Raw genomic sequence first — 17,741 nt, 5'->3', positions numbered from 1 at the left:
AATTCGGTCCCTGCTCCGAGACAACCCAGTGTTAGATGAGCAATTAAAGCAGATTTCTGTAGCTCGTCTGGCCGGGGGTGAAAGGGGATGGCAGGACCACCACGCGATGGGCTTTGCACCAGCGGCACAGGCGGCTGCAAAGCAACTCGTCCTGTTTTCAGGAAGCCTTACAAGAAGTTGCAGGGTGGTAAGTTGTGATGAGTAGCAGCAGAGCAACCTCCGAGTCCCACTTACTGCCCGTAGGAAGAGCTGCTGCAGCATCCTGAGCCGATGATGGATGTCGGCGTTTCCACCCCGGTGCGAGCAGAGCACAGCCCCGAGCGAGGCGGGATGCGGGGGGTGTGGGATGCTCCGGAGAGGGCTGGAGGAATGTGCCGGCTATTTGTCTGCGCTTAAAAGTGGTTCCTCTGGAGGGGTCTTGTCATCCCGGGAGGATGAAAAATGGTTGATCCCGCTCCGGGTGAGGAGGCTGCCCTCCCCGCGCGGTGCGCTGGAAAGCGCGGCCTGGATCGCGAGACGGGATGCGGCCGGCCTGAGTCCTGGCCAGCCCCGCGCACTCGGAGCCTGGTGGGTTTACAGCTTTGCATCTTGAGAAAAAAACATAAAACACAATTTTTTACTCTTAGACTCCTGTTTTGCAACAGGCCTTTCCTCCCATCCTCTCTTCCCTTCCTTTTTTTCCTTTGGAAATGGCCTTTTGGGTGTTGGAGAAATGGAAAAATGTGCCATTGTTCTATGGCACTTAGTGAACAAGCATTTAGGAGGAGCTGGGAATTCGTTCTCAGGGGCATTAAATATATTCTTGCTCCAACTTTTCCATGGGGAGGCACACCTTCCACTAGACCAGGTTGCTTCAAGCCCCTGGTCTTGAATAAGGTCTTGAATCCTTATCTGTTGAAGATACACATGCAGGTGTATTCCATGGTGAAGAGAGCTAAGACAAATAACCAGTGTAAATTAGTCACCGTTAAAGACAACACTGATATCTGGAGAAATCAGCTAAATCAGGAACTCTTTGTGTTAATGGAGTAGCAGTGTGTGTTGTGGGATCGCAGCATCATCAATAAATGGATGTGTAGAGGTAGGGACCCAGAGCATCCCTTACTCCTGGTGTGGCAGTCCAGGCTCCCACCTGGCACTGCTCCTGCAGGTGTATCCACCCAGCTGGTGCCAGGAGTGTCTCCAGGCCTGGAGCTGATCCTCACTGAAAGTGAGGCCAGGCCCTGGCACGGCTGCCTGGGGCAGTGGTGGAGCCCCCATCCCTGGAGGGATTTAAAACATCTGTAGATGTGGCACTTAAGGACATGGTTCCATGGTGGAAATGGCACTGCTTTCCTTCCTTTTCACACCTGCTTTTTTGTTGCTTTTGATCCTCACTGTCATTGGTAAGGGATGTTTTGATTGTAGACGTGGGAGGGCATGTCTACAGCAAGGCAGCTGAAGGTGGTTTTTCAAGCCTGACTTTTTATGGGATGCTAGGCATGGAACCTAGAAACCTTATTCCTAATGTTGCTTAACTTCTTTATTTCTGCCATCCTGGTTTGTGAGTGACTAAGAGCAGGCATTTGTTGGTTCTAAATTACTTCAGCATCCCTGCAAAGGTACTGGCAAGCTGGATGTGAAAGGGGGTGTGTGTATCACACCCTCCTCCAGCTGTGTGAGAGCCAGGTTCTGATGAAACTGCTGCTTGGGAAGGGTTTTTGCATGACTAACCAATCTAGTAATGGGGCTTGTTAATTGGGCAGAGTGTTGCAGTGAACAAACATTTATTAAAGAGGGTCACAGATAAAAAAAATAACTCGGTTCTGGGTAATTTTGGCTGTTTTTAATGAGGAAGTGTTGCCTTGGATGCTGAATGAACGAAGATCTGAGTGCAGGTTGTGGTCCAAGCTGATGGGCACCACACATCTTGCCCTTCCATGGGCCTGGATAAATCCCGGATCCCATTAATACATATAATTGTCCAAGAAGGGCAGGTGCCAAGAGGATGATGCTAGACTTTTCAGTGGTGTCCCGTGCCAGGATAAGGAGCAGTGGTCATAAGCTAAACCACGGGAAGTTTCACGAGAAAGAACAACTGGACGTTGAGGATGAGAATGAGCTCCTCAGGGGAGGCTGGGGAGTCTCCCTCTCTGGAGCCATTCCAACCTCACCTGGATGTGTTCCCGTGTCACTTGCTCTAGGTAACCCTGCCTGGGCAGGGGCTTGGGCTGGATGACCTCCAGAGGCCAATCCGGTGCTTCTGGCCCGCTGACACTGCTGGCAGGGAGGCGTGAGGTGTATCCCTTTGCCGAGAGGAGGTGGCGGAGGCGATCCGAGAGCGCTCTGCTGCCGCTCCCGGCCGGGCGCTGCTCCACTCCGGCTCTTGTTAGCTGCCGGCCGGCGCGGCCGGGCCCCGCCGCTCCGCTGCGCGCTGCCCGCCCCGGGGCGTGCGCCGGGCGCTCCGGCACCGCCGGCACCGCTCCCGCGCGGACCTTCCCGCGCCTCCCGAGCCGCCCCAGCCGCCGCGGGTGCTCATCGGATTTACCCGGCGGAGAACGCAGGAAAAAACCCGGCCGGATCCGCGGCCGTGCGGCCGAGCTGTAAACAATGAGCTCGGAAGCGGCTGCTGCAGCTCCCATGCCGTGAAGACCGGAGCCGGGCTCCGCGGGAGGAGGATGCGTGCGTGGATGTGGGCCGTCCCCCGGCGCCTCTGGGATGCCGCTGCCATGGACGCCGGCCGCCGGCGGGGAGCGCAGCTGGAGTCCAGCCTGACCCCGCCGCAGAGCGGGGTGTGATACCGGAGCATTTTATTTTTTTAAAATTACTATTTATTTATTTCATTATTTTTTAACCGGGTTGCAGTGGTTTGTGGCTCTGCGTTTCCAGCCACCCGCGTCTCTCCATTCATCCATCCCTTCCATCCATCCATCTCGGCGCCGGTGCCCGCGGTAGCCGCTGCTGCCTGAAGGGCAGAGCCATCATGTACCTCCTGGACAGCAGCGAGCCGCCGGCCGCCGCCTCCTCCCCCGAGAGGATGCAGCGGGGCACCCCGCAGAGGAAGACGGTGTACCGCATCTCCGTGACCATGGTGAAGAAGGAGCTGCTGGGACCGGAGAGCGGCCGCGCCGGCCCCGAGCTGCCCCGGCGCGGGCGGAGCCGCCCGCCGGGCTCCTCCAGCCTCACCAGGGCCGGGCTGCTGCTGCTGGAGGAGGAGGAGGACGAGGAGGAAGGCGAGGAGCGGGACAGGGTCCCCAGCCCCTGCGGCTTCCGCACCTTCAGGACGCTGAGCACGGGGCAGCTGGAGCTGGGCCGCCTCAAGGTGCCGCGGAGGGCGGGGCCGCCCGTGCCCGGGGCGCCGCGGGGCAGCGCCGCACCCGGAGGAGCCGCGGCGCCCGCCGCCGCATCCCCGCCCGGGGAAGAGGGAGACAAGGACGGGGGACCCGGGGAGCCGGCCCCGGGGGAGCGGGGCCACAGCCCGCGGCGGCAGCCGGGGCTGCTGCGGCGGAGCTTCAGCTTCAGGCACTGGAGCGGCGGCGGAGCGGAGCCGGCCCGGGTGCGGCGGCACAGCAGCTCCGGCTGCCTGCCCGGGCCGCCGCCGCCCTCGCCGCCCGCCGCGCTGCCCGCAGAGACCCCCGAGAAGCGCAACACGCTGGACGTGGGCGAGGTGCTGAGCCAGGCGGACCCGCTGTCCCGGCTGGAGCGCTGGGAGCGCAGCAAGAGCAAGAACCGGACCCTGGATAACAGCGACCTGCAGCGGCTTTCGGAGCGGCTGGGCCGGGAGGGCCCGGCCGCCGGCACCGAGCACCGGCTCCTGCGATTCTTCAGCGGCATCTTCGCCCGCAGAGACGGACCCGCCGCCCTCTTTGGCAGCCCCCACGGGCGCTCCCCCCGCAGCAACTTCTCCAGGTCCAGGGCTTATTTTAGCAGCCTCAGGAGAGCCGCAGTGGACATGCAATCCAGCTCTGAGAGCATCAACGGGTCCCCCCATAAAGGTGCCCGTCCTTGTCTCATCTGGGTGGTTCAGCATCAGTGGTGGGGGATGGATGGTGGGGTCAAGGGGCTGTTAGGTGGGAGGAGAGGGAGGTGCTGCACTGGGGTACATCAGGATGGAGAAGCCCTGGCACAGGGTGCCCAGAGAAGATGTGGCTGCCTCTGGATCCCTGGAAGTGTCCAAAGCCAGGTTGGAAGGAACTTGGAGCAACCTGGGATAGTGGAAGATGTCCTGCCCATGGCAATGGGTGGAACGAGATAGTGTTTAAGGTCCCTCCCAATCCAAACCATTACATGATTTTATTGATACAGCATGCTTTAAAGCACACAGGAGCGCAGCTCTGGGGCGTGCAGGTCAGGCTGTGTGTCCTCCTGAACCAAAAATCCCTCTCTGGGGTGATTGCTTGTGCATTCTAGGACAGCTGAATGAGACGAGTGTCACTTGTTTAATTATGGAATAGAAGCTGGAGTGCTGCTGTATATGGATCACTGGGTGGCCCAGTGCTGCACATCACTGGGACTTTCTCCTTTTGGAAAGACTTCTGTAATCTGAAAGATGAGCTTTGTTGGTTAGAAATGGGCACTGCTGGAGAAGTGAGTGAATACTGGTGTGTCTCATAAATCCTAAACATTCATTGTAGTAAAAGAGCTTGAACCAAGTTAGATATTTTTGAGGAACACAGTACAGACTCAGAAAACACACTCTTTGAATTATTTCATTATTTGAGTCATTTTATATAGACGTGTACAAATTAGTCAGAGCATTTCTAGTCTAGGTGGAAACCAGATAGGGAATTCTGGGGGTTTGTGAACCCTCAGATACAAGAAAAACTTGAAGAGGAACCTTACTGTGGGATGGAGGTACCTTACTGTGGGGCGGCAGGGAAGAGCTGACGAGCTGCTTTCTGTGAGGAGCTGGAAGGATCCCGGTATCGTTGGCTGGGACGTGTCAAACCAGAAATGCTGGTTGTGGAGCTTCAGCGCTGTGAGATGGTGCTTTCTTCTAGCTGTGCTTTCAGATCTGTAATAAGTATCTGTGATGAAACATTTAACCAGCAATTACAGTCGCCTTTGAGCACTAAGTGCTTATCTGGTGGCACATGATCTCTGAGTCGCTGCTGTTCTGAAAATACAATTCACAATTGGATTAAGCTTTCATAAAGGCCCAGGTACAGCAGAGGATGGTGTAGAGGTGGGCCCAGGTGGTTTATTGGGGAAAGCAATAAGCAGCTGCCAGCCCCTTACAGATCCAGAGCTCCTGCTGCGAGGGGAACGTGCCCAGAGTTTGAGGCACAAGGAGCAGAGCCAAATATTTAGACCTAGTGACTGAGGACTGTAAGGTTTTATTGATGTAGAGGCATTCATGTGGGCTTATAATAATCTTGACGGAAATTGTGGTCTGACCTTGGTTAAAGTTTAAGGTAACCACAACAGAGAATTACTTCATTTGGCTCTTTATGCCTGTCCTGTGCCAACACACTCCAACTCTTGCTCTCTTCCAGCTGCACACAGTCATATACTGGGAGCACAGTCCTCCCAGCCTGGGAGACAACTTCAGTTAATCAGTAGCTCTTGGTACACTGCACTGAGATGTTCCAGAGAGGTTCTTCCTGTGCGTACCACTACCAAATTTGCCTGGTGCTATGAAGCCTAGAGGCTTGTTCTCCAGAAAACATGTTCCTGTGTCCCAGCAATGCAACTGCAGTAGGCAGTGGTGCGACAGGCTTGTGTTATGGGTTAGCAGGCCTGGTGTGCTCTGTTTCCTTCCTTTTAGCCATAAAATTGCAGCTTGGGAAAAAAGCTTATGCACACCTCTGGTTTTTGCTCATTGGTGACCATTAGAAAGCTGAACTTGAACTAATTTGTCTTTAATTTTTCCTACTATATGTTAAGAAAAATGTTTAGTTAGATATTACGATTAGCATGCCAAATATATTTTAATAGTTTAAGGTTGGAACAAGCTGCTGTTCAGCCAGAACTTGTCTTTGCTTCTTTTAGTTGCTGTAAAGCTGGTATGCTCTTGACAGTCCTGTGCACAGATTCTGGAGTAATTGCAGATACAAAGGTGGAACCTTAATTTCAGTGTGAGTTTTATTCCCTGGAAAATTGATAAATTCTTGTCTGTGAGAGTGCTGAGGCCCTGGCACAGGTTGCTCAGAGCAGCTGTGGCTGCTACTGGGTCCCTGGAAAAGGCCAGGTTGGACATTGGGGCTTGGAGCAATCTGGGATAGTGGAAGCTCTCCCTGCCCATGGCAGGGGGTGGAATGAGATGTGCTTTAAATTCCATCCCAACCCAAAGCAGGCTGTAATTTTATGATTCTACAGTTGTTTCCCTCATGGCCTTGGTATTCTCTGTGTTTGGTGCTGTGCATGAGTTACTTGATTTTGTAGTTGCAACAAAAAAACTGCCCATGCCCAGGGTCTTAAGAGAAAGTAGAAGTTTTAAAATATGTAGCTTAGGTTCAAATATCCACCTGAGTACTGCGATACCTGCTTGGATGGTATTTCCTGAAAAGAAATACCTTACTTTACCTACCACAGTCAGGTATAACATAGTTTTGAACAAGTTTTTAAGCAGAAGAGTCAAGAATTTCAAAATCTACATGTTTTTGATGTTACTGAGTCTGGCTGTAGGTAATAAAGTGGGGAAAGGTTGGTTTTTGGCTGCAGTCAGACTCTGAACTCTCAGTAGTTATTCATGCTGTCACTAAACTGCCCTTGAGCATCAAGCCTTTACCTTTTCTACCTGCAAACCCCATTTGCTGTGCTGTTGCTTGCCTCAAATCCTATGCAAGTAACAATTCTCAAAACTTTTGCAAGGGGAAGCAGGGGATCCATCTATTTGAAGGAAGAAAGGTTTTCTATATGCGTGACCACTATCCCCAAAGGCAGAAAGACAGACTTCCATAAACTTCAAGCCAGAGAAGTTATTTTTGCCTTAAACCATTTAGAAGAAGTCATTAAAGGGAATGTCATTCCTCATCTAAACTTTCTTCTCCTTGAAGTTTTCATTATTCTTTCCGGAAGAGAGGAGTTCTTGCTGCTCTGGAGGAAGAGGAGGAGGATGGCTCTGAAGCTGAGGGCATGGGGGTGGTGTTAAAATAGTTTATTTTTCGGTAGTTTTCACTTGTTGCGTTTGCTTTGAGATATGTTTGTTTGAATAACCTCTCTTTAGGATATACTAAGCAGATTTGGGTATCAAAATTGTTGACTATCAAAAAGAGTATCATTATAATATGATAAACTGCCCTTTTGAGGTTTTTTCCCCTGAGGTTTTAGAGGAGTTAGTTTTAAGCTCTTATCTCAAATTCTCTGCAGCTTAGAGTCGTGGGAAGCAGGGGAAAGCTGCTGAGTGATCTTTGTTGGAGGCCTCCAGCCTTTTACTTGCAAAGCTTCACTTGAGGTAATTCTTGTTAGTTCTGTGTCATCTCCTTGCTCCCCTGGTCACTGCTCTGCTGTGCTGCTGGCATTCCCTGATTTACACTTGTACGGATGAGTGGGCAGAGATCTGGAGCACATGGGATTTGAGCAGGGAGATGCAAATGCACTGGAACTGGTCCTGTGTGGCTCCCTGGGTCATAGCTTCAGGTTTTTGGCGCTGTGCTGGCATAAGCATGATCTTTTTCAGTGTTGGAGAATCCCTGATGTCATGAACTAAAAAGCCTTCTAGGACTCCTTCATCTGTTTCAGTTCTTGTGAGTGTTGTCTAGAGGTTGTTACAAAATAAAACCCAGCAGATAAACAGATTGCAGTTGGGGTCAAGCATTTTCAAGCATTGTCTAAGTGGGGTTTTTATTATTATTTATTGGGTAGGTCTTGTGTCAAGCAAAATGAATGCCAGCTGCACTGATAGAGCCAGGTGATTAAGAACTGAACTGGTATTAAGGTCACTGGCTGAATTAGAGAATGAGATGGATTAATGTTTGCACAATATTGAAGTATGTGCCAGCTGCTAGCAGCTGTGGTCTTTGTTTTTCCTCTTAAAATTGAAAAGAAATGTAGAATTTTAATGCCTCTCTGCTATAATCTTGACAGTTAAATGCCTCATGTCAGTAATGGGTGACTTTGTTTGGACAGATCATGGAATACTTCAGTCAAGTGTTGTGCAGGCATTCATCTCCATTCCCTCCCAAACCGACCTCTGTAAATTGAATTGGCATTCTGTTGTTTTGCCAGAGATCTGCCTGTTCCTTGGTTTACCAGTCCAGGTAACAGTGTGTTTATCTAATGAAGCTCATGCAGATGACCAAAGCACAGTCTGCACAAGGAAAAGAAACATTCAGAACATGATATTCCTTTTCTTTTCCTCCAAATTCCCTGCCTTGAATCTGAGGTTGCTCGGTATGACACGAGTGTCCCATCCTGCCCTTGAGTCACAACCCCTGCAGCACCGCAGGCTGAGAGAAGAGCAGATGGAAAGGATCCAGAAGGAAAGGACCTGAAGGTGTTGGTCAACAGCAGCTAAAAATGGGTCCAGGTGGGCAAGAGGCCAGTGGCCCCTGGGTTGTGCCAGCTGTGGGGTGACACAGCCCCCGGGCCCTGGGCTGGCCCTGCTGAGGCCCTGCTGGAGCTGTGTCCAGTTCTGGGCCCTGTGGCCAGAGGGACACCAAGGGGCTGGAGTGTGTCCAGGGAAGGGAATGGAGCTGGGAAGAGTCTGGAGCCCCAGGAGAGGCTGAGGGAGCTGGGAAAGGAGCCTGGAGCAAAGGAGGCTCAGGGGGCCCTTCTGGCTCTGCACAACTCCCTGCCAGGAGGGGACAGCCAGGGGCGTCAGGCTCTGCTCCCAGGAACAGGGACAGGAGGAGAGGGAACGGGTTGGGTTAGGGGAGGCTCAGGTTGGACATCTGGAGGAATTTCTCCGTGGAAAGGGTGGTCAGGCCTTGGAAAGGACTCCCCAGGGAGGTGTTGGAGTCTCCATCCCTGGAGGAGTCCAAGGAAGGCCTGAACGTGGCACTCAGTGCTCTGGGCTGGTGACAAGGTGGGGATCGGGCACAGGTTCAACTCAGTGGCCTTGGAGAGCTTTTCCAACCTAAACAATTCTGTGATTCTTATTATCATAAGCATAATAAGGTTCATATCTTATTACCATAAGCATAATAAGAGCATAGGGTTCCTCTGGAGCTCTTTGCTCATCCTGGTGAGTCTAAAGTTACTGTTTTTTTCAGAGGTGGGGCCTGTATGTGAGGTGGCAGATGAGCTTTTCCCTGAGACCAGAGGAGGGTTTTAAGTTGCTCATATTTGCTGCATGACTTGACTGCAGTTCTTTACTGGACATAATGGTCGTTTTGCCCTGCAAAATGAAATCACTGGTACCAGGTGCTGAACCCATACTCTCTCTAGTGAAGCAGCCAGAACCTGCCATCACTCTCATTTCACAAAATAGAATTTCAAAGCAGTGTGAATTCATTAGCAGGGCTGCATCCAGGTCTTGGATTCCTACATCACCACTGAAGAACCACTTGGGTGTATTTGAACGAGCAGTTTGGCTCTCTGTTGCAGAGCAGAGCTAATTTTGATCCTACAGAGCTGATGATCAGTAGTAGTTGAACGCTGATTGCCCAAGTACAACTCTCCAGTTACCAAATGAGTTTAAAACGATTGTGTGTACTGGGGTTTTCTTTGGCATGGCCATAACCTCAGGAATCGGTGTTTGGAAAGCAGGGACAAATGTTTTAAATGCCTGAATATTCCTTTTCACTTTGGGCTGCATAGGATTTAACAAGAAATCATTAATGCAGACTGTTAATGTGCTGGTGTTACTTTTGATAAGTGGTGTTGGGATTTCCCCATGGCAACTGCAATAAACACACAGCGAGAGGCGCTTTCTGCCAAAAACCACAGAATGGCTTTTTTCATGTGCGAGGAGAAAGAAATGTCAGTATATTGAACCCGTGAAACTATCATCTATTTTGTTCATGAAAAGCATCCAGCATAAAGCTATTATCTTGATGGGAGTTGAAAACGGGGTGTTTGATGATTTTGATGGTTCAGGCTGGTACATAATGACAGTGTGTGACAACTACTTGTGCTTTATTGACAAAATAATACCAAATGTTTCCTTAAAGCAAAGCAGGCGGCGAATGCCAGCGAGAGAATAAGCAAACAGTGTGCTGTAGCTTTCTACAATCTTCTTTTGATCATCACAGATGACATTAATGGTCAGCCTTGTTATTTATTGAGGTTCCCTTTGGGAATAAGGAGGGAAATAAGGCAGAGAGACCTGCAGTGCAGCTGTTGGGCTGCAGGAACAGCTGTAAGGGGTTTTTGGAACAGGCAGGGACTCAGGGCAGCGTGTTTGTCATGAGGGTCACTTGGTCAATAGGTGTCATTTGGAGGGATGTTTGTGGAGTGGGTTCACTTAAGTCATTGTTTAACCTCATGCTTGGTACTTGTCCTCGTGTTCTGGGTTCCATTGAGGCTGCCCAGATGAAGATGTAAAGGTCACTTGTCTGAAGCGATAACCCAGAGTAAATCTCTCCATGTATTGAGATGTTACAGCAAGGGCTTTGTGAGGAGCCCTGTAGGATCTGGCTGTAATGTCAGTAGAGTCCCTGGGATTTACCAGGTAGGTACATCTGTATTTCCTGGCTGTAAATGTTCCATGTGGGTGGTACTCAAAGTCTGTCTCCTTGCTTTGAGAAGTGTTCTCTCTATATTGCCTGACATGTGTTATTTGTACCTTTATTTTCACTAGTTTATAGAAAGAGAGAGCTATTGAATTAAAGATTCAGAAATGTCAGTTCTGGTTACATCAAGCAACTTTGACTTTTAAATGAATTGATGATGTGTCTCAACTTCTGAGCTTGAGGAAGTTCATTTCAGCCTTGAAGGTACTTAATAAGAAATAAATTCAAAGTTTCTTGGGAAAATCCCAATGTTAGTAAAGGGTTCTTGTTCTTCCCAGTTCCCATTTTGTGAATGAAGCCTCCCAGCAGATCTTTCCTACTTGGAAGGATTAGATGCTGATGTTTTGCTACTTAGATATGAAGGGGAGCTCAAATACTGTGCTGAGTGCTGCCAGCTCCTGGTGCTTCCAAGTGATTTATAATCCCTCTTTGTTTGCATGTATTTGTCAGTCAGCTTGTCTGGCTCCTTTGACAGAGAATCTGGATTCCTGAAAGTGCTGTTTTAGGACTTGTTGTGTATATACATATACATGTGTGGGGTTTGAGGAGAGGGTTCTGCATCACTGATGTAAGTTTTTTCCCTGATTCCCATGCAAACAGTTGCTTAACAGCAGTGCCAATGGATTAAACATAAGGGAAAACCCTTGAAAAAGTGGGTGATGAACCACTCAGTGCAGCTGTATTTGATTTGATTTGTGGGGATGTGAAGGCATTTATGGAGCTGCCTTCGTTTCTCTGCTGCTTCTGTGGGTGCAGATGTTATTTGGGTGTTAAAAGCACAGTATTTCACCTTAATGAGTTACTGTTCTCACTACTAAGTGGCACTTCTTTTCTTAGTGAAAAGAACTGAAAAATCAGTAGTAGCCCTTAATCCTGCTAGAGTTGCTCTTATGAGCATTCCTGCAGAGGTGATGCTCTCCATCCTCCCAAAACCGAGGTCTCCCAAACCCCAAAGCCTTCTTTGGGATGAGTGTCAGAATGACAGAGTGCCTGAGACATCTCCTGCTCTTCCAGGGCTCATGTTGCGTTTGTATCCGGGGTAAACTGCCTGGGAAACTGGGATGTTGACCCAACTGTTCCTTATGCAACATCCTAATTCAGAAGCTCCTCTGTTCAGAGATACAGAAATATTTATGTTGGCAAGGCAACAGCTTTTATGCCTTGACCTCTGTGTCTGCAGAGAAAAATCTGAGTTTGTGCTCATGGAGGATACAAGGTTTAACTTTTCTCCAGTTTTAATTACAAAAGCTGTTAAAATTAACCCTGCGTTGTTCTTCACAACTTTCAGGGGGTTGTGTTCAGGCCTTGGAGAAAAATTAAAATTTGTCTAATGTAACCAGACTTGAATTGAAAAATCACCATTTTTGCCTCATCCTCAGCTACAGATTTCTGGTTTCCTTGCTCAGGCTACTCTTCCTCAGGATGAAGGAAGATGTCCAGGATGGCAGATCCTCACTGGCTGTCACTGGTACCCCTCTCACGTTGTGTCCTCTTGCCCCTTCCTCATGAGGAGCTCATCTCACTCCACCCCTGCCATGGGCAGGGACACCTTCCGCTCTCCCAGGTTACTCCAAGCCCTGTCCAACCTGGCCTTGGACATTTCCAGGGATTCAAGGGCAGCCACAGCTGCTCTGGGCAACCTCTGCAGGGCCTCCCCACCCTCTGAATAACGAATTTCTTCCTAATATCTAATCTAAATCTTTCTTCTTTTACTTTAATACACTTCCCCCTTGTCCTGTCACTATCTGACCTTGTAAAAAGCCCTTTAGGTACTCAAAGTCCAGAGTGAGGTCTCCCCAGAGCCTTCTTACATCCTGACTTGTTAAATTTGTCAATGAAGAGTTTGTTTTAATAAAAAGAGGCTAATCTCTGCCCTCATGAGAAGGTGATAACTTTGGTTTTGTGCTGTTGGCCAGGAATTTCCTCACATTTCCAGCATGGCAGCCTTGTGCTATTCAAGAGTTAACTAGAGATATTTTTAATTCCATGCAGAGTTGTGCGTGGCAGGGTTGTTTCCCAAGGGTCAGAGGAAGAAGAGGGCAACACTAAAGGACTCTTTCTGAAAAAAATATGTTTTAAAAGCAGTGTTCAGAAGTCCCTGGGAGTGAAGGGCCTCTTTCAGCTCCTGTTTGCAGTGCAGTGTCTCTGTGGGGTCACCTGGGTGTTAGTGAAATGCCTTTGAATGCAAGCAGTTCTGGCCAAAGTATGTTATTTTTGTATCTGATTCTAATCTCTCAAAAATATTTTAGCGTGTCTTAAGTCTTCAAAATTCCCGGCTATTTCTGAGTTAGCTGGAAAGTCACTGCTTAGGGCAGATGATGGAATTTATATTCAGCTTCTGGGTAAGGTGGGGATGGGGCCTTCGAGGAGGGGAACTGAAGTTCTCAGAAAAAAAATTCTTTATTTTCAGTTTAGATATCTGCAGAGCTTCCCAGGTGACTCAGGGTGAGGTTATTTGAGAATGACAGTCTCTGAAAAGAGCAGGTTGGGATCAGATAAGAGAGATGTATGTTTGGCTGTGTATAAAGATGTGTAAACAGCTGTATGTTATTTCTGTATGTATGCACCAGAGGCATGGAAATGCTGGGAGTCTGTTTGGCTGCCTTGAAGACTTGTAGGAATCCTTCCCTTTTGCCCCTTCTTATCTCTTGGTCTTGTGAACATAAAGGGTGGGGAGTGAAAAGCGAAATTGTGCAGTTGGTTTGCTTTATGTTGGGACTTAAACATTCCTGAGATTATTGCCACATTTTAGTACTGCCACTTGCTTTACCTTCTCACTGCCGGGGCTGAGGAGGTTCTGCAGAGCCTCAGGTGTGTCTTCTGACTGCTGTCTGCCAGTGAATCACCTGCTAATGCAGTTGACCTCCGGCCCTTTGAACTGACTCTATTTTTAACCTAAAGCAGGGAGGAGAATTCATGCTAAGTAGAGTCTGATCAGACAGCACTGCAGTCATCTAAAGACTTCTTGTTGCTCTAACTTCCCTCTTCCTTCAGGAAACAGGGCTGATAGCATGGAAGAACTTGTTCTGAAAAACATTTTGAGAGATTAAAATTAAAAAAATTAAACAAATGTGTATATATATATATGTAATTTGTATATAATATATATGTTTAATCGTGGAATCTGGAAGTTTTTCAGTTCAGTTGTGCCTGTAAAACAGAGACATGATGGCTGCTATTTTATATGAATGCTGTAAAACTTTCTTTTCTGGTTTGGCAGATGGTTTCATTCAGTTTAACTCTGATTCAGATATCACAGTCCTGGGCAGATGTGCTGTTCCTGTCCTGAGGTGGTTGTGCAGTGTTGCCTTGCCCTGCTTCTGTGTATTTCTGCCACAATGGCCAAGTTACACTTCAGTGGTGAAGCTAAAAATCGAGAGGAGACCTTTCCACGAGCTCTCCCAGTCAGTGTAAGAGCAGTTCATAACCCCAGATGCCCTTCCCAGTCTCACAGCTTAGTGGCAGAAACAAATAATCTTCCCCTGAGGGACGGTGGGGATTAAAGTGCAGGTCAGTGTTTGTCCCTTGGCTGTAGCATCTCTCAGCACTCGTCGTTCAGCTGCTTCTTGATGTTCACAGAGGCTCCTTGCACCTGGAGTATTCCTGATCCAGCTCCTCCTGTAGATGAGCAGCATGTCAGTACCACTCACTTCCTTTTCCCAGATTCTCCCACCTAAATCTCAGCCAGAGTAGCAGCAGGATTTGAGTTTTCCTTTGTTTAAGGAGGGAACCTTTCTGTTGGGTGGCCTTTATTGGCAGTTTTCATCTGATCTGTTTGGAACCCATCCTGATTTGGGGTGGTGAAATAGCCATGCTTGATTTTGAGGGACCTTTGTGTCCCTTCTGAATGAAGTCTGAGGGTCTGCTAGGAAGCATCTCAGAAGCAGGGCTTTCCTGGGAGTGCTTTGGTAGGGGGAACAGAAAAGTGCATTTAAAATAAAGGATTCCAGAACAAAGTGGGATTTATTTGCTGTGTTAATTACAGTTTTGTTCTAGGTAACTGTTGAATGATGCTATATTAACTTCTTCCTATTATTAGATGCCTTTTGCCATGAAAATGGAAGTTCTGATTTCCTTCTGGATTATGGATTGCAGTCCCAGATGTTGTATTTCACACTGTACCACTGAAACTTCAGTATGAAATCCCTGCAGGCCCTCAGTGTGCGTGTGGGCATCTTGTGTGCTTTCACCTGGGAAGCCTTTCATTCAGGTGGCTTGGAAAAGAAATGAGCACACTTAAGGAAATTGTTCTTGGAGTCCCTCCTGGAGTTTCTTTGGCAAGAGCACAGGCCAAGTCTGTTGAGGCTGGCTGCAGTAAACCAGGCAGAGGTGTTAAGGTGAAGCTCCTCTTTATACTTACAGGGTATGTTCCTGTCACAGCTTGCTTTAACCTCTACCCTTGCAAGGTATGTCAGGAATTGACTGATAACAAATCCCTTTCCATCCCCAAATAAAGAAGAAATGGAGTGTCATCTGAGTGTGCATGTTCTGGTTTGTATTTTTAGGGCCCCCAGGTTGAGAATCTGCTGTATCAGTGTGATGTTACCCATAAATAGTGTGGATAAAGTATGGAGACAGGTGGCTGTTGTGTGGAAGAAATTATGGAAAACCAGTTTGGTGCTGGGGGCTTGACAGCATTTAGTGGGTGATGGAGCTGGTTATGATGTAGTAGTGATTTATGAAATGTGTGTGACCCTGTTTCCACAAGCTCTGGACTTCACACAGCTTTCCTTCAGCTGTAGTTGGCTGCCAGGTCAGTGCCCTGTCCCCAAATACCCCACTGCTGCTGGCTCTGAGTGTCTCTCAGTCCATGTTGGCTTTTCCAGCCCTGTCTCATGTCCAGCCTCCTTCCCCAGCCCTCTCACAGCTGCCACTGCTGCCCTTGGGGAATAAAACCAGAGGAATTTAACTGTTCCTTCCCTCCTGCAGGAGGGGGCTGAGTTACCCAGCCAAGCTCGAGTGAGCTCTGCAAATTTGGGACGGAGAATTCCCGCTCCCAGTCTCTCTGTGCATTTCACTCTTACAGCTGGGTTACGTGGTTCACACTCGAAATAAAAAGCTGATTTCTTTCTGGACCTGATCTGAGTTCCTTTCCTGCACAATAATCCTAGGAATGTGTCACTGCAGTCATCACAAACACTGCTGGCCTTCACTGTTTACATGTGCTGTCCCCTGTCCCCCAGCGCTGGCAGCACCAGCAGTCCTCAGGGGAGGAGGAAGGAAGGGTTTTGTGCAGTAAAAGCTGAACAAAAATCACAGCAAAAACATAAAACATGGGGGTTTTTTCCTGCTGAGATTAATAAAAATGGATCTATGTGCATTTTTTCAGTCATTCAGATGATGAGCTTTGAGAAATACTTGACCAACAAGCAGTGGATGCTGGATGAGAGCTCAAGCAACCTCATGTAACCTCCACAAAGGGCTTCCCAGATAAACCAAGGCTAAATTTGGGCTCATACCACTGTAGTTTAGCTTATCTTGTCAGCTCTTCTACCCTTTTCAGCTAGTCTCAGAGGAATTTTTTTTTTCTTAATTCCCTTTCTTCAGTGGCATGGCCTTTTTTTGGGATTACATATGATTTATTTACATATATAAATATATATATATATATAATATATATGTATAAATATGTACGTGTAATTTTAATATATAAATCCATGTGAAATTAAGTCTGCTTGCAAAGCCTTTATTTCAGGCACATTCCTATGCATATTTAATAATTTTATGGCTGTGACTAAGCTGGTGAGCTGTGTGATAGGAGTTTGGACTCAGGCTGTGTCCTTGTGCTCTGGGCTGGGAATTTTTGAGTAATAAAGGCAGGCAGTTGTGTTTAACTCCAACTCGTGAAATCACTTAAAGTGAATTTTACCACCTTTATTTCTTCATGTTTGTTTAGTGGAATATGCATCCAGCAGGCCAAACCTAGGAAAAAGTGATTGCAGAACCAGTAAAATCAGCTGGGTGTTGAAATAAGCGGTTTTGCAGCATTCTCACTTGTATTTTTTTCCCTTCATTTCAGTGTCATGTTTTTTCCAGTGGATGACTTGTGCTTAAAACCTTGGGCCTCAAAGTGGTTGTGAGGATTTTTGTTGGGAGTTTTAAGGACATTTTTAATGATTCTGTCACAGATTTTGGTAGCATTTTTGAGGAGCATTTCCAGGACACTATAATTGGTACATGAAGTGGGAGCCAGTTTGTGTAAATGCAGCTTGAATTATAGCACAGCTTTTGAAGTCTTGAGTCTTTGAGGTTCTGGTCACCTGAATTTTCAGGAAGGAGTGTGGCATTTTAATTCCTAGAGCAGATTTTTGAGATGGAAACTCTATGGCTGTTTATATTAAAGTGAGATTTAAGTATGGGATTTTCTTGGAAAATACCAATAAAGGCTGAGGGATCACTGCAAAACCCCAAAGGTCAAGTTTTCAGTAGACTCTTGTGCTGTTTGTACCTTTTGTCCCTAGGTATGTTATAAATCACTTCTGGAAATAATTTTGGGAATTACTGAGAACTTCACCAGCCTTGAAATTGCTGTGAGGAGGAAACATCCTGTGCTGAGCAGCTTTGAAAGAATGGCATCACATTTCTCCTTTCTTGTTGATGCTGTTGTGTTTGGGGGCAGGCAGGGGATGGGTATGGATTTGGGTTCTTCAGCTCAGGTTTAGGTGTTGCCCTCTTGTTAAAGGATCTGCTTTTAGCTCCAGGGACTCTCCTTCCCCAGCAGTTTTGGCCTGGGTAGTGAGATTTATTTACTGGAGTGTTTAAGGTGGATCTTTGTCCATAATGCCAGTGGATGCCATGTTTTGGGATAAATGACTGACTTTCTGAGGATCTGATTGACAAATGCTTCATTATAGCTTCAAAATGCTTAATGCTCACTGTATGTCTGTGTTGGGGAGGACACTGAGGTACAGGCTGTAAAATACAGTGTCTGCATCAAAGTATTGGAAACTTCTGTTGTTTATTCTTTATGCAGAAAATCTCATAATTCCTCATCTGATTCATCTTGGACATTTTATTCCCCAGATACCAGTTGGGTAATGTCAGTTTTCCATTTCTTGCACTGTGATTTCCAACAGTTTCTTTTTGAAATTCAGCATATTTCCTTTTTTTTTTCTTTTTTTAACTATAAGGATTGTGGTGACATCT

At 47.6% G+C, this 17,741-nt stretch overlaps 1 protein-coding gene across 8 annotated transcripts in view; it reads left to right on the top strand.

The window, feature by feature from the left end:
- AGAP1 (ArfGAP with GTPase domain, ankyrin repeat and PH domain 1) overlaps positions 1 to 17,741 on the top strand; it is a 308,125-nt gene that overhangs the window by 62,485 nt on the left and 227,899 nt on the right. For 2 of the 8 annotated variants that reach the window (XM_088058487.1, XM_088058483.1), the window contains exon 1: positions 2,669 to 3,974. The exons of 3 other annotated variants lie outside the window; for them this stretch is intronic. In XM_088058487.1, coding sequence (XP_087914613.1) covers positions 2,963 to 3,974 — 1,012 coding nt within the window. In that variant the 5' untranslated portion in view covers positions 2,669 to 2,962. Of the gene's footprint in view, positions 1 to 2,665; positions 3,975 to 17,741 lie in introns of those variants that run through there. 3 more of the 8 variants (XM_088058486.1, XM_088058485.1, XM_088058484.1) reach the window with 3 other exon arrangements.

The sequence above is a fragment of the Pseudopodoces humilis genome, chromosome 8 (genome assembly GCF_049639895.1).
Source record: "Pseudopodoces humilis isolate 2021_Gansu_Grassland_sample_001 chromosome 8, ASM4963989v1, whole genome shotgun sequence".
In the NCBI taxonomy this organism is placed as follows: domain Eukaryota; kingdom Metazoa; phylum Chordata; class Aves; order Passeriformes; family Paridae; genus Pseudopodoces; species Pseudopodoces humilis.
The sequence above is the reverse complement of the archived record's forward strand: the minus strand, read 5'-3'. Positions and strand labels throughout refer to the sequence as shown.